General features: G+C 26.1%; 4 protein-coding genes across 6 annotated transcripts in view; 1 reads left to right on the top strand and 3 right to left on the bottom strand.

Moving 5' to 3' along the window:
* Positions 1–3,467, bottom strand: part of LOC122861150 (obscurin) — a 33,953-nt gene extending 30,486 nt beyond the window's left edge. Inside the window, exons 1-3 of one of the 3 annotated variants that reach the window (XM_044165354.1) lie at positions 3,141–3,467; positions 1,202–1,276; positions 1,038–1,123 (exon numbers count right to left, since the gene is read on the bottom strand). In XM_044165354.1, coding sequence (XP_044021289.1) covers positions 1,038–1,123; positions 1,202–1,250 — 135 coding nt within the window. In that variant the 5' untranslated portion in view covers positions 1,251–1,276; positions 3,141–3,467. Of the gene's footprint in view, positions 1–1,037; positions 1,124–1,201; positions 1,277–1,978; positions 2,069–3,140 lie in introns of those variants that run through there. The other 2 variants (XM_044165353.1, XM_044165355.1) reach the window with 2 other exon arrangements.
* A 3,756-nt stretch (positions 3,468–7,223) lies between these two features.
* Positions 7,224–10,664, top strand: LOC122847876. Its single transcript, XM_044145735.1, has 6 exons — positions 7,224–7,452; positions 7,531–7,769; positions 7,868–8,304; positions 8,389–9,042; positions 9,971–10,315; positions 10,398–10,664. The coding sequence occupies exons 1-6, from the start codon at positions 7,445–7,447 to the stop codon at positions 10,662–10,664; spliced, it is 1,950 nt and encodes a 649-aa protein (XP_044001670.1). The 5' UTR covers positions 7,224–7,444.
* A 133-nt stretch (positions 10,665–10,797) lies between these two features.
* LOC122861149 (chymotrypsin-1-like) lies at positions 10,798–12,201 on the bottom strand. Its single transcript, XM_044165345.1, has 5 exons — positions 12,113–12,201; positions 11,523–11,845; positions 11,163–11,426; positions 10,991–11,088; positions 10,798–10,904 (listed from the first exon to the last, which is right to left on the bottom strand). The coding sequence occupies exons 1-5, from the start codon at positions 12,153–12,155 to the stop codon at positions 10,829–10,831; spliced, it is 804 nt and encodes a 267-aa protein (XP_044021280.1). The 5' UTR covers positions 12,156–12,201; the 3' UTR covers positions 10,798–10,828.
* A 93-nt stretch (positions 12,202–12,294) lies between these two features.
* LOC122847875 (chymotrypsin-1-like) lies at positions 12,295–13,817 on the bottom strand. Its single transcript, XM_044145734.1, has 6 exons — positions 13,775–13,817; positions 13,275–13,705; positions 13,076–13,190; positions 12,858–13,000; positions 12,686–12,787; positions 12,295–12,324 (listed from the first exon to the last, which is right to left on the bottom strand). The coding sequence occupies exons 1-6, from the start codon at positions 13,815–13,817 to the stop codon at positions 12,295–12,297; spliced, it is 864 nt and encodes a 287-aa protein (XP_044001669.1).
* Between the last annotated feature and the right edge of the window lie 1,328 nt (positions 13,818–15,145).

The raw sequence follows: 15,145 nt of genomic DNA, 5'->3' as shown, positions 1-15,145 counted from the left end.
AAGGTAGTAAAATAATTATTTTACATTTGCCAGAAAAAAAATAATAAAAATTATATAATAATATTTTATACTTTGAATAACAAAGCATAAATTGAATGCAGTTAATATTTTGACTACTAAGTCTTTGATTACAAATAAAAATATATTCTAAAAATAGTTAGAACGAATATCACGATGAGCGTGATACTTATTAATAAATTAAACTATTTTTTTTTAAACTCTAAAATATTCTAAAAATATATAAAATTTTAGTGTAGAAAAAAAAAAATATTTATACCGCAAAAATATGATTTCATTGAGCTGAATATAGTCAATAAAAAAATGTAGATTAAAAAAAAAAATTGATAAATCAACACTGAGATTACTAGCTAGTAAATAAACATGTTTGAAATTTCGAAAACTTGAATCTATTGCCAACTGAAAATTGTTTTGTATTTTTTAAATCTCGATTGTAATTTATCATTCTCTCTGTGCGTAGAATTAAAAATGAAATGCCTCAAAATATATTTTCAAAATAAATGATTAATTATTCACGCAAAGCATTGATAAATACGTTAAAAAAAAAAAATGTCAGAGCCCCGTGGTTAGCATTGCGGGAGTGATTGAAATGATGCTTGGTACTAGGTTTACTCGTACTTTTGGCATTATACCAGACACGTTGTTTTTTTTATTTTTTAGTTTTAATTTAAATTATTTGTTTCATTATGACGTAATATGCTTGATTGTTAATCAAACGTGCAAACATTATTGCTATTAAACTTCATACAATCAATCACGAAATGAACCGATTATTATAATTTTAATAGAAAATTTATTAAAACTTTGAAAGAGTCTCAGCATTTTTTTAATTTAAATTTTATCATTTTAAAACTTGAAATTAATTAAAAAATTAATAAAAATGTAATTTAATTATAGACGAGGCTACAAACTTTGATCGTGCATAAAAATTAATTTTATTTACATGCTTGAAACTTTTTCAAGGCTCTAATCGTTCATCTATTTGATCTAAATTAATTTTTATTCAATAACACACTCACTCTTAAAGAAGAACTGATGATTTCCGTTTTAACTTTTTCTTTGGTGCTACTAGTACTCAAGACGTGGCTAAGCTCCGTTGAAAATTCTATAACAAATTAAATAATTTTATTTAGAATAAAAAATTAAATTAATAACAATTTAAAAAATAATATAAAAGCATTACCTTGTTTTCTTTTGTTAGTGACACTTGTTATTGAACTCCTGGATGCCATGATCAGACAAATGCTACGTCATTATTCTGCAATCGAATTTAATAAAAATTTAAAAACATTAGTATTTTTTATAAGCTTTATTATTATTTTAATTTAAACTTTACAAGGTCGGCATGGAAGTTTGAAAAATAAAAAAATTATATTTAAATCAGTTTTTTGGGACAAGTGAAGACAGAGTGCTGCCACCTCAAAGCTTGCTTGTGAACGTGCTTTAATTTAGTTGAAATAAAATATTTTAGTTCTCTTTTATAAAACAGAATTAAAGCTTTATCATCTACGGGTAATTTTTATTTAACATATATTAAATTTATTTTTCTAATTAAAATAATAATATTTTAATTAAAAAAATAAATAATAATAATTTAATATTATTATTTTAATTATAGAAAAATAAATTTAATATATGTTAAAATAATATAACTAAAAAAAAACAATTTAAAATTCCTCCTGACTTTGATTTGGCGATAAATTAATCAGTTTTAAATTTATTGTCAATTTTAGATACAAGAATAATATCAAGAAGATATACTAGCACGTCTTTGAAAAATTTATCAGTCTGTATTTAATTTTTAAACAAAAAATTTTCATCGACATAATAATAATATTATTAGTTCTATAATAATAACTTGTTTAAAATCATTTTTTTAAAATCTTATTACAATTGAGAGGTTTTAAATTTCGAAATCATTGTTGGCATCTATACGGGGAATTTACGGGAAATACGGTACCTGTATAAATGTCTCCGTAAATTCCCTCGTATATGGTGCCAGTAGAGTTACCGTTTAAAATAATGTGCCGGACAGAAACAAACGTGTACTATCTTGAAAAATAATATTTTCAAAGTAATTCATTTAAAAATAAATTTAAAGCACCTATTAATTTTTTTTTTTTTTTGTTTAATTTAAAAATAAAAAAATTTCAAGGTAAACGATCAACACTTGTGATAAGATTTTAACTAAAGATATGCGATACTTAAAGTATATGTATTCTTTGCCAAGTTTTCGAAATATAAATTTTTCATCATGTTGTTCATTTGAAAGTTGAGCTTTTCAGGGTCAAGCAATATTTGCAAGTTGACTCACTATATTAATAATTTTAAAAGTTTCAAAACTGCTTATAGCTTTCTCAAAAAACAATCAACATAATAAAAAATAAAAAATACTCAATAGCCAAACAACCCTAATTTGTGTCATCAAACGAAAAATAACTACTAAATTTCTACTGGCTTCTTGCAAATATAAACAATATCAATTCATCATCTAATGATGTACACATGTATAAAATAACAATACAACATGCTATCAGAGATGAATAATAACGAAAAAAAAAAACCTTTATTTCAATATCAATCTGATTTAGTCCACCTTCATTTTCAGGAAGTAGGCCTGCTCCAAATACCTCAACTATTTCATCAACACACTGTCTGCAATGACGTCATTGCAAGCATAAACATCAAAGATGCACTGATGCATCTGGTTAATGTAATCTACGGTTTTTTTTTTTTTTGTAGCATTCAAGCTTCAAAAACACATAAAAATACTCATCTATATTTTGATATTAATGAAAGGAGAAAAAAAAATTGGCATCGTTATTCTTTTACTCATTTTCACTCTCCCTCTCTCTCTTCAAGCTTTCTAAGATATATATTTTCTTTTTTGTGATAATTTATAACATATGCAACAAATCATTCAAAGACAAAACTAATGTAGTCATCAGTATGCAGAAGCTTCTTCACGCTTTTCGAATACCGCTTGCTATACTGTTCGACACTTGCACAACACTTTTCTATAGCAAGAATAAAAATAGCAGCATCAACTAGCTGATGAGATGGTGTGCGCAAATAATAAAATAAAAAAAAATAAATTTTAAAATTAAAAACAAAAAACTCACCAGGTTTATGATCACAGTGATAGAAATATGAAGTAAAAAAAAAAAAAAAACTATTTTTTATTATTGTTTATATAATTTATTTTATTTATTATATTTTATCTATTTGATTTTTTTTCACACTTGAATTTATAAGTGTTGATTTAAAAAAAAAAAAAACAATTGATTTTAGTGAGTCTAAAAAATTTATTCGATAGCGTCACACACGTACTAGTTTGTCACTTTGAGCCGGAATAGCCGAATAAATTGAGGTGGTTAGAAGCCAGCCGACGGCTATCTCGAGACTGCTACCAATGCCAGATCTAAAGCGTCGCGACGCCCGCAACTGTATACCCCGTCTCTTACTCTCAGTTAAATTCTAACTAGTTTTATTTTATTCAGTCTACATCCTAATCAACAAATTGAATTTTCTTTTTTTTTTATAACTATCTTGTAATCTTTTATTTTATTTTGTTTTAAAAATTTTACTGCAGTACTTATGAGATTAATTTATGATGTTTAGTCGATTCACGAAAGACATATATATTTGCAATTAAAAGCTTTAGTATCATCAAAAGGGAACAAGCTAATTTATCATAACATTTTTATTCATAATTTTAATAAATATATATACTAAGTAGTTACAGACAAATAAAACCAGCTGTTACGCATTGCAGTTAAAAAACTTTTTCGTTTAACGACGTAACAAACTGAACTCGATCAGTTGCAACGGAAAGTTCGTCTAATAATAATCGATGGCCACGAGTTATTTTGGAATTAAAGCTACTACGTAATTTTCTATCTGTGTGATGAATAATAACTTATGAAAATATAAAAAAAGAATATATACTAAAATAAAAAATGAAAAAAGAAAAAAAAAAAAAAAAGAAATTAAATTTATCAATAACTGGTTGTACGAGACAATTGTTTCTAACATGTCTCTTAATTTTAAGCTAAATTTTTTCATGTTCCAGAAGAGTAATAAAATGTATTACAAAATGTTATTAGAGAGATATTTTTAGGGCATTGAACTCGGATTTAAATCTTGCCAAGTCAAAGATTCAATGTGACAGATGGATAATAATTACAACACGTGCGAATGAACAACATTGTATGTACAAAAGTCATTACTTTCTTACGGTTGCTGCATCCAGACCAAAAGACATCTTCTTTTCTAATTTATCATGGAAGGATCTTGATGTTGCATGAAGCTAGATCATTTCTTTTTTTTTATTCTCCAGTTGTCTTTTATTTTTTTCTCGTTCAATTCCTAGTAAAAATAAAGGTCATTGTTATAGCTCATTAAGATTTTAAATATCAAACATCTAATTGGAAACGTAAGATGACAATTTAAGTTTTTTTTTCAATCTCATCAACAAGACTGTTGACGAGTTGAAAGTAGATTTTGAAATAATTTAACAAATATTTTTTTTTTTACTTACAATATTTTTGTAAAGCTGACAGCAATAGCATCAAGCTGGCATACTGAAAGCGCCCCGAAAATTGACCGAACTTTGCGGCCTTGTTTATGAGTTATTTTAGTATTAGTACATAATGAGCATTAATGGGCCATTAATGGGCCTGATAACAAGTAATTTGAATATTAATAATAATTTTCAAGTGTACCTCATTTTTTTGGAGGTGGTGTAACTGGCTTACTTGAAAGAAAATAATTTTAATATAATAACAATAATAATAATAATAATAATAATAATAATACGATCAATAAAATTACTTTTGTCCATATCTTCCTTGATAATGCCATCATTGATAATTACTTTGGGATTGTTTATTTGTATATTCCCTCCCTCTGCTGGTGTTTCTTCAAGAGCTTCACGAGATCTTGTAAAAAAAATAAATAAAATAAAATTCAAATAATTTGTTGATTGATTTGATGGCTGATGAACGTTCCACGAGTCGAGAATCCGTATTTTAGGTGCACCAGAAGATTCCGTAAATTTTTCCAGCGTCTTGGAAGATTTTGATTGTATTCAAAAAGTAATTTGAATTTGGTACTTTATCAAAAATCAGAAAACGGATTGGTGGTTGAACAATAACGTTCTGGGCAGAAAAGTCAAGTTGCTCTGGAGATTTTGTTGACATAAACTTCTTGCTGACGGTTTGTAAACTTGATATTGAATGAGATGAGCGTGCGCTTGCTAGCTTTACAAGATTGATAAAAGCCATTGTTGAAGTCAATATTTTTGTAAACTAAAGTTGATTATTAAGCTATTATCAAGACCTTAAGTGTCAATAGTTCACAACAATTAAAAACAATCTTACTATAAACTATATAGTTTTATCCCTGGTGAAAATATTTCTCCGCAATTTCTCCTGAATTTCTCTACGATTACTCTGAATTTCTCCGCATTTATTCCGAATTTCTCCGCGATTACTTCGAATTTCTCTCAAATTGACCCATGTGGAGAAATAAGTGGAGAAAAACATCAAATTTTTTTTCCGAATTTTCTCCGAATCGACTTGAGTGAAGAAACGTTCGGAAATATTTTTCTACGATGACAATACGCGGAGAAACATGCAAAAGAATAATTTCACCGCGGAGAAATTTTTTACGAACTTTCTCCGAATCGACTTGGGTGGAGAAACGTTCGGAAATATTTCTCCGCGATAAAAAGACGCGGAGAAATGTTTAAAAAAAAGTTTTACCACTCAGAAATTTTTTCTCAACAAGACTATCCATCCAACTGAGCACTTAAAAAACTTAAAAATCTAGGGATTTGTGGTGTGGAAAAATATTGTGTAAATTAGATTTAAGTGTTTCAAGTTTTTTAAGCTTTTTATATTAATAAGATTTTTAGTTTTTCAATTTTTTTACCTAAAAAAAAATAGACCAAAATAGATAGGTATTGTTTTTTTTTGCTATAATTGAGACTAAGGAAAAGATGTATTTAGCTGAATAAATATCTAGCTAAGTAAAAAATCTAGCTAAGGAAAAGATGTAGCTAAGAAAAAAAATTAAGCTGGTAAAATTATGTAGATATTGTGTTTTGCTCTAATTAAAGCTAAGTAATCGTGATTAGACGTGTTTTGTTTGGTTTGTTACGGAGGTGGGATAAGCGCGAAGCGCCCCCACCTAGTATTGCTTTCTGTACACTTTTTAGAAGACCAATTGGTAACAAGACTGTTGACGAGTTAATTTCAATTGAAAGTAGATTTTGAAATAATTTGACAAATATCTTTTTTTAACTTACAATATTTTTGTGAAATTGACAAGCACATGCATTCAAGTTTTGAAAATAAGTTTTTATTGGATTTCTGAAAAAAAAGAAAAAAATTTAATGTGAAAAATATTTGTTACATAAACATAAATTATTTTTTAACATTTTATTTAGTTTTACAAATTAATTATTTTATTTTTTTCAATTCAAGCATCAAGTGTGCCAAGGATTTTTCATGATAAATTTTTTTATAAATTTTCTAAAATTATTTTAAGATTTAATTTGTAATTTAATGAAAATTATGGAATAAACAAAATTTATTTAATTTAAAATAATAATATTAATTTTAAATAAAACCAACTAGTGCCTGTTAATGTTTATTGATAATATTTTTGCTAATTGAGGCCGGGGCATATGCTTGGATCCAAGCCAAGACATTTTGTCACCAGCAAAAGAAAAAATAAATAAAATTCAAATAATAAATAGTCAAGTTATGGGTTGATGAGCTCAGACAAATACCAGCAAAATATGTATAAAATATATTTATAAAAACATTTAAAATTACCTTTATGGTCTTGTCATGTTGGTTTGTTTATTTTTTTTTTTTTTCTCCCAACACACGAGAGTCAAGTTTAATTTGTATTTTTAAATCAAGGACACCAAAATTTTGATAAATAATAAATATTATAAACAAATTAACTCATAGTTATTTATTTTATTATTAAATTTTGTTGGAATTATCAATCAACAATAATAAATTTATATTTTCATAAAATTTGACAACAAAAATCATCACGTTTGTAAACATAAACTGGTGACGTCGAGTGTCGCATGAGTGCGTATGTGTTGGTTTTGTTTTTGTTTTTTTTTTTTTTTTGATCACGCAGTTGCATTTGTGTGTGTTATGTGCCCATTGTTGGATGTACTTATCCATTGCTGAAAACAATTTTCTTTTTTTTGATTTCATATCAGTTGTGGTTTTGATGTTGAATAAAAGATTACTAAATATTAAAATATATTTGATCACAGTGTTCTTTTAAAGGATAGGTTATTGTTTGATATTCCTGTGCAAAATTTTTATTCAAGACAAGATAATTCAATCAAATAAATTATTTTATTTATTGAAAAAACAGAAAATCACAATAAATCATGGCAAAGTAAGTTTAATTATTGTATTTAAATTAAAATTAATTATTGAACGTAATCTAATTTACTTATTTATATTTTATTTCAAGACGTGCTTATGAAGAATATCAATATCAACCTGCACATGGTGTTGATCAAGGTGTGTTGAACCAAATATCACATCTTCAAAATGTGTCAATTGTTCCAGTAACAACAGCCACAAATTCAACACAAATTGCTGAACAGGATAAATCTGATGCTGTATCAATTATTCCATTGAAAAATACAGACAAGATTGAATCAAAGAAAGAAGAATCTGTTGATGCCATGGAAATTGATAATTCAAGTGGTACGTGCATACATTTATTTTTCATTAATCATATTTAGAACATGAATTTATTCATACAATTTTTAAAATAACTCATTGTCTAAAATATTTATTTGTAGAATCATCTGGCACCATTCCTGAGTTAACAGTTGATCCAGAAAATTCTGATTCAAGTGATTCTACACTTGATTACATGAGTTCAACTTACTGCAAAGAATCTGATAAATATTTAACTCAAACAGATCTCCAAGAGCAATTATTACAACATGGAAGTAATTTAAAAATTATAAAACTTGGTAGTTTTTTTGATTCAAGAATATTAATAGATATTCGTAATTATTGTCAAAATGTTGAACAATTAGAATTGGACTTGGTACGATATACTTCAACACATTTGAATCAGGCTTTTGTCAATATGAAAAATTTGAAAAGCATTGTTGTGAGAAATCTTGAGAGTGAATTACTCAATGAATTTGCTGGAAGTTTGCCAATAAATGTTGAAGAGATTTCAATGGGATGTCAAAGCCAAGAAGACTGGAAAGAAAAAGCATTAACAGTAAGCTTTTTAAATCAATAATTATCTTATTTTTTTTTTTATTTTTTTTGACAGATTAATAATAAATATTATTTTATTTTTTAGGCTTTTGATAAATTCAACACTGTTAAAGTTTTAGAGCTGTTTTTTTATGATTTATCAAATGAAGAATCACACACAATAATAAAAAATAATCAAAATACAATTGTTAAATTATCACTGAGAAATTGTAAAGTAATGAATGGATTTGACTTTATTTTTAATTTAAAAAATTTAGTTGGTCTTGATCTTGGTTCAGTTACATCAATCCAGTATGATGGATCAAAAATTCTTCGATATTTAGCAAATACAGCTCTAAATCTTCGTTATCTTGACATGAGTGGATATGTTGATATTACTGGATGTGCACTTATGGCACTTAGTACACTGGAAAATCTTGAAGTATTAATTTTGAATAATATGCAATATGATATTGATGAATTTAATGAAGCAATTGGATTATTTAGTCATTTAAAAAAATTTGAATGTCGTGGATGTTATGACATTGTTGATCATGGTATTGAATTGCTTTTAAAAAAATCAAAAAACTTGGAATATTTGGATGTATCAAAAACACGAGCAACTGGTCGTGCTGTTCGCTTTGCTAATGAAGCTCTTAAAGGACGTACAAATAATACTGGATTAACTATAGTCATTGATAGCTCAAAAGCACATACTTTACTTTTTTTTAAAAGTTTACCAAATTTAAAAATCATCAAAGTAGATCATGAATAATATACTTATTTTTTTTTCCTTTTTTTGTATTCATAAAATAATTGCTTTTTTAAGTATTATTGTTCAAAATACATGGGCAAAATTGATAATGGTCTATCCATCATAATCAGTATGTGATTTGATTATTTTTTAATATTAAATTTTATAAATTAATGATTAATTTTGTGCCTCGCAAATATTGTATTTAAGTATATTTAATAATAATAATTCATCATAATAAAACGAAGCTTGAAACTGTCTTCAATACAAAGTCTAAAGTTTAATAAAATATATTGATTTATAAGCAAAAAAATTGATACACAATGCATTATTATTAAGTTTAAATAATTCCTTTAAATCAGTATTTATATTTAAATTTATTTTCAGGTATTTTATTATACAAATAAAATAATAGAAACATTTTATGACACGATTTAACTGGCTAAATCAAGTCCAAAAGTCATTAGTGAGTTTAAAATAACAAAATTCAAGAATCACGTTTGAAACACATGTTATTTATTAATGATAAATCTATTTTTTTTATTTTGATACACAAGTTAATAGTTTATAAGTTTAAAAGTTCAAGGATTATGAGCTTGATAATGAAAGATATATTTATTTACAGGTAAATCGTTAGACGAAAAATGTATAAATATATTTGTCGTTGAAGTGGGAGATCAGGTGACACAGGTATATATAAGTAGGCCAATATCTTCAAGTTTATTTTGTGACTAAATTTAAATAAATAATTAACGAGTGATTCTTGAATTTCAACATTAACGACAATTTTAAAAATGAATAAAGTTTATATTTTATTTCTTCTGATAGGAGTCTCACACGCACTGAAAAAAAAAGTAAATTAAATTTTGGAATTAAGTTGAGTAAATAAATATTTTAAAATCATTTTATATAAATTAATATTAAAATATTTCAGGAACTAGATGATGCTTTAGAAAGATACGATTCTGCGTACTTGGGAAAGTCTATAGAAATTAAAAGAACATTGAAAGCTGCTTATGATCATTTTATTCAACAACTAATATCAAAAATAAAGAGCTTAAAAATTGAAGTAGCATACAAATTCAATCCTTTCGTACAAAGTACTTATCGTGCCATTCAACGTGAAGTGAACATTGAACAAAGTGTGAGACGAGCAAATGAATTGGCTTTGAATAATACTGTTAAAACAACAGATACAGAAATCATAAAATGTGTTGATGAAGAATTTCAAGATGCACAAGTATTACTGGAAGATAAATTCAACATAACTTTAGACGAGGTAAGGACTATTGTTTTACACTTGATTATTATTTTTGCAAGATGATTGTATGAAAATTTTTTTTTTTTAATACTTATTCCAGAGCAATAAAAATCTAGACAGAGAAAAAAATGCCGTGAAAAAGTTGTGTGAGAAGAATGATCCAGAGTGTTTTGGATTTAACTTGTTGATGGAAATCGAAGAAGGTGAAAATACATTTTTTGAGAATAAAAAAGCTGCATTCAAAACTTATGGAGATGCACTACTTCAAAATTTATCACAAGATTTGAATATCTGTTTTAGAAATATTCAAACCAATCTTTTTAATAAGTTGAAAGCCATAGAAAACTCTCTCAAAAAAGTTATGTAAATCTCTTCCGTATTTATTTTAAAAAAATGACAAATAATTGCGAAGAAAAATAAAGACAATTAATCAAATAATTCCATTATACTTTCATATTTATTTAATATTTAAAAAAACATAAAATACCATAAGAAAAATTATTTTTTTACCTCACTTTCTTTTTTCTTTTTTTATTGCAAAAAGAAATTTAATTTTTGGTCGGACATTTTTAATATTGCTTTAATCCAAGGAACAAACTGGTAAACTCTGTTGATTTAAAAAAAGAAAAAATTAATATTGTTGCATTTAAAAGTTTAAATATTTTTTAATAATTAATTTTTAAATTTTTATACCGTGTGTAAACATCTGGCATGCCTCTGGCACAGCTTACAACCCATGAAGCAATACCAACAATTGTATTTTCATAAACAAGAGGATTCCCAGCATCACCCTAATTAAAAATAAAAATATCAGCAAATTTTTTCATACATTAAAAATCAATTAAAAGAAAATAAAAACACTTACAGTACAAAATCCATATCCACGATCTTTTAATGTACAAAGATGTTGAGGATAAATTTTTCGATGATGATAATTTTCACAGTCTTCATTATTAATAACTGTTGTTATCAGAGTTCTTAAATAAGTAGGTTGATCAAAAATAGTCAAAGTTTCCGTATCATTTAAAACTCCCCATCCACTTAAAATAACACTTGCATTTTCAGGAACATCAACTTCAGGTAATTTAATTGATTGTCGATATCTGTCTACTGGAATTCCTCTAGAAAGCTAGAAAAAAAAAAAACATTGACAAATAATTTAAATAAAATATCATAGTAATTTTTATTGATACATTTTAGTATTTTTTTTTTTTAAATTTTATACCCGAAGTACAGCTATATCATTTATGTACACATCTGCTGTACTAAAAGTTTTTGGAATATACGCTTTATACACCGGATGAGTAACTGGAATAGTTGTTGCAATATTGTTGGTACCAGATGAAACAGTAAAATTTGACAAATCATAAAATAATTTTCCTTCATTATTTCTTAAACATTGTGCAGCAGTAAGAACATGAAATGGATCTAGTATACTTCCACTACAAATATGTTCATTGTTTTTACGTATAGATACTTGATAAGGATGACGTCCGTCATAAGCAACTACACCATTTATTATTTTTGAAGGTTGCTTAGAAAAGACACCTATTAAACATATCAATTTTTTTAAATTTAATCATTTATGGCCCACCCTCGTGGAAATATTTCTCCGTCTTCTGTCCAATTTTTTCCGGAAATGACACATGGTTGGAGAAATGGCAGAGAAACGGCGGAGAAATATTTCCACCAGGGTAATGTCTAAAATTAAAACTTTTTTCTTGGTTCAATAATAAAGTTATTTAGTCAGTTGTCAGAGACAAGCAATTTGAATTTTATTTAAACAACCTAAATACTTACTAATTAACTACTTACTTTTAATTATTATTAAAACAATAAGCACCAAAAATTGCTTCATGATGATGACAATAATATTGGAGTTTTTTTTACCACTGTCTCTCGCAAATGTCGGTCATTTTTTTTTTTTTTTTTTAAACGAGTTTAATTTATATGTAGTCTGGTTTATTGTCACTGATATTTTCATAGTTAATTAATATTTACACAAGATATTTCGTATATTTAATCAGCTGAAATATTATCACCAAATTTAACTGAGGAACATGTCTTTCGAGTTCACGTGTGTTGGCCCTGATCAATTCATCAAATTTCGATTTGCTTGATTGATTTATATATCATTTTATACAATTAAATATCTCAATGATAAATTAATAATTAAATAATTTTTTTTTTCTTTTAAATTAACATAATCTTTTTTAAATAATACAAATAATAAATGAAACAATTTTTTTTTATTTATATATTTTTAATTTAATTGTTTAAGGTTGTTTTTTATTTTTTGTTTTTTTTTTTAAATTTAAAGGCTTATAATTATATTTTTTATTTATCATTTTTTAATATGTTTTTAATCCATGGAACAAATTCATAAACTCTTCCACCAACATCAGGTTTTCCTCGTGCACACCCATTTGATACAAATGAAATTACTGAAACGACTGTATTGTTATAAACAAAAGGACCTCCACTGTCACCCTAAAAAAAAATAAACAATTAAAATTTGCAAAATAAAAATCTATGTCAATTGTAAGTTAAATTTATTTACATGACATGCTCCATATCCTGATTGTTTAAATGTACAAAGTTGTTGTGATACAATGTCCTTGTGAACAACACTTCGACAAAGAGTATTACTTATAACTTCAGTCTCCAATTTTCTCATGAATGCTGGCTGATTCAAAGCTCCAGCTAAAATATAAAAACAAATTTATAAATTCATAAATATATATTTATATTTAAAGTTTTTATTAAATTTTAAAATACCTGGATAACTTAAACTTCCCCATCCACTGAGTGTTACTTTTGCTCCTGCAGGCACATCAACTTCTGGTAATGGAATTGGTTTTTGATATGCATTAAAAGATATTGGTTTTTCCAACTGAAAAAAAATTAATAAACGTTATTTAAATGAATACCAAAACATTTATTTTAACGAAATAATTATAAATTAATTTTATCTTACGGTCAAGATAGCAATGTCATTGGCATATACATTATGTTGATCATAATTTTCATGTACATAAGCATGTTTAACTCGATAGAGACTTGGAAATAAAGGATAAGCTAGAATTGTTCCCGTCAAAATTTGTAAGTTTTTTAAATTTATGATTGACCATTTTCCAGGACCATCATCTGTGATGCAGTGAGCAGCTGTTAATATGTGAGTTGAATCAAGAATTGATCCACCACATGAATGACTACCACCGCTTCTAATACTTACCATGTATGGAAATTCACCAATATTAGCCCATTTACCATTTACAATTTTTTTCGTTATTGTTGTATTTGTTTGTGAAAAATCTGTTGATGTATCATCTGTTGACACATCATTTATTGGAGTATCATACGTTAAAGTACTATCAGTTGATGTATCATCACTATCAGCCCACGTACCTTTTTTTTTAAATAAAACAAATGATTTTAATTAATAGACAAAAAATTTTATTGTTTAATCATACTCACTGGAAATGGCCAGAATAAAAATAAGCCACAATTGCACAATCATGGTGAAGATGATTATGTATTGACGTACAAAAATAATTTGATGGAATAATAAAATTCAATCGCTTTTTGTTGCAAGTGTTAATTATTAATTCATATTTAAACAACCTAATTTTATAAATATAAAATTTAAATTTACTGATAATGGCGTGTAGATTCATACCGTCTCAAATGACCTTAATAACTAAAGCAATTGATTATGTAATAAAATGATATTAATTATTAGTAATATCAAATAAACAACTGACTGAAAATAATTTCTTTAAAAAAAAAAAACTCGTTATTTTTATGTATGTATAAATAATTTTTAAATTCAAATGTGTGATATAAATTTTTTTTTTAAAAGCATTAAATATTCACCAAAAATTACAAGGTAAATGAAAACACAGTCCCTGGCAGGGCTGATTTTTTCGTCTACAGTTATAGTTAAGTATTAATTAGCAAATAGTTAACTCTCAGTTTGTGAACTAGTGGTTTATTTTTCCACGTATGACCTGGTGGAAATATTTCTCCACCTTTTGTCAAATTTTTCCTACTTTTTTTCGAAAATGCCCCATGGTTGGAGAAATGGCAGAGAAATTACTCCGCTATTTCTTCAACCGAAATTTTTCTCCAACCTCTCCGTCATTTAATACGAAACGATACGATTTTTTTTTTTTTATTTGTGTCAGAGGAAGTATTTGATTAAATGAGTTTTTAATGATGAATCTATTTTTTGTTTTTATCAAGTAAAAAATATTTAAAAATACATGACATATTTTTTATCAAACTCGCATGATCATTAGTCATGAAATATATGAGAATATTTTTAATAAAAAATGTATGTCACCAGTTGATACCAGGCATACAAAAGAAAGAGTCTAGTTTGTGATCAAGTTAGATCAAATAAGTATTTGATAACGACAAGTTCTTGAACTTTGGTTGAAGGATAATAGTATCATCAAGCGACTCAAGATGAAGAGAATTTTGATTTTGTGTATTTTAATTGGAGCTTCATACTCAACAGTAAGACAAATAAAATATAAATTTATTTATTTATTGAAATAAAATAAAACATCATTATATAACTTGATATATTTTTAAAAAAATTTTAGAATCTCGAAGAAGCCAGCGAGTTAGAGTTACATAACATTAATAAAATATTAGACAAGGATTATAATGATTTTATTCAACAAATGAAATCAAAAATAAATGACTTGAAGATTAATATGACACAGGAGCTAAATGATTTAGTAAGTAATACGAGCAGTGTTATCCGATATGAAATATATGAAAGAAAAAGAAATTCACCACATCTTGATGACTGTTTGAATACTTTGATAATTGATATTA

Source organism: Aphidius gifuensis, linkage group LG1 (genome assembly GCF_014905175.1).
Source record: "Aphidius gifuensis isolate YNYX2018 linkage group LG1, ASM1490517v1, whole genome shotgun sequence".
In the NCBI taxonomy this organism is placed as follows: domain Eukaryota; kingdom Metazoa; phylum Arthropoda; class Insecta; order Hymenoptera; family Braconidae; genus Aphidius; species Aphidius gifuensis.
This window is presented reverse-complemented; position numbering and strand designations above follow the sequence as displayed.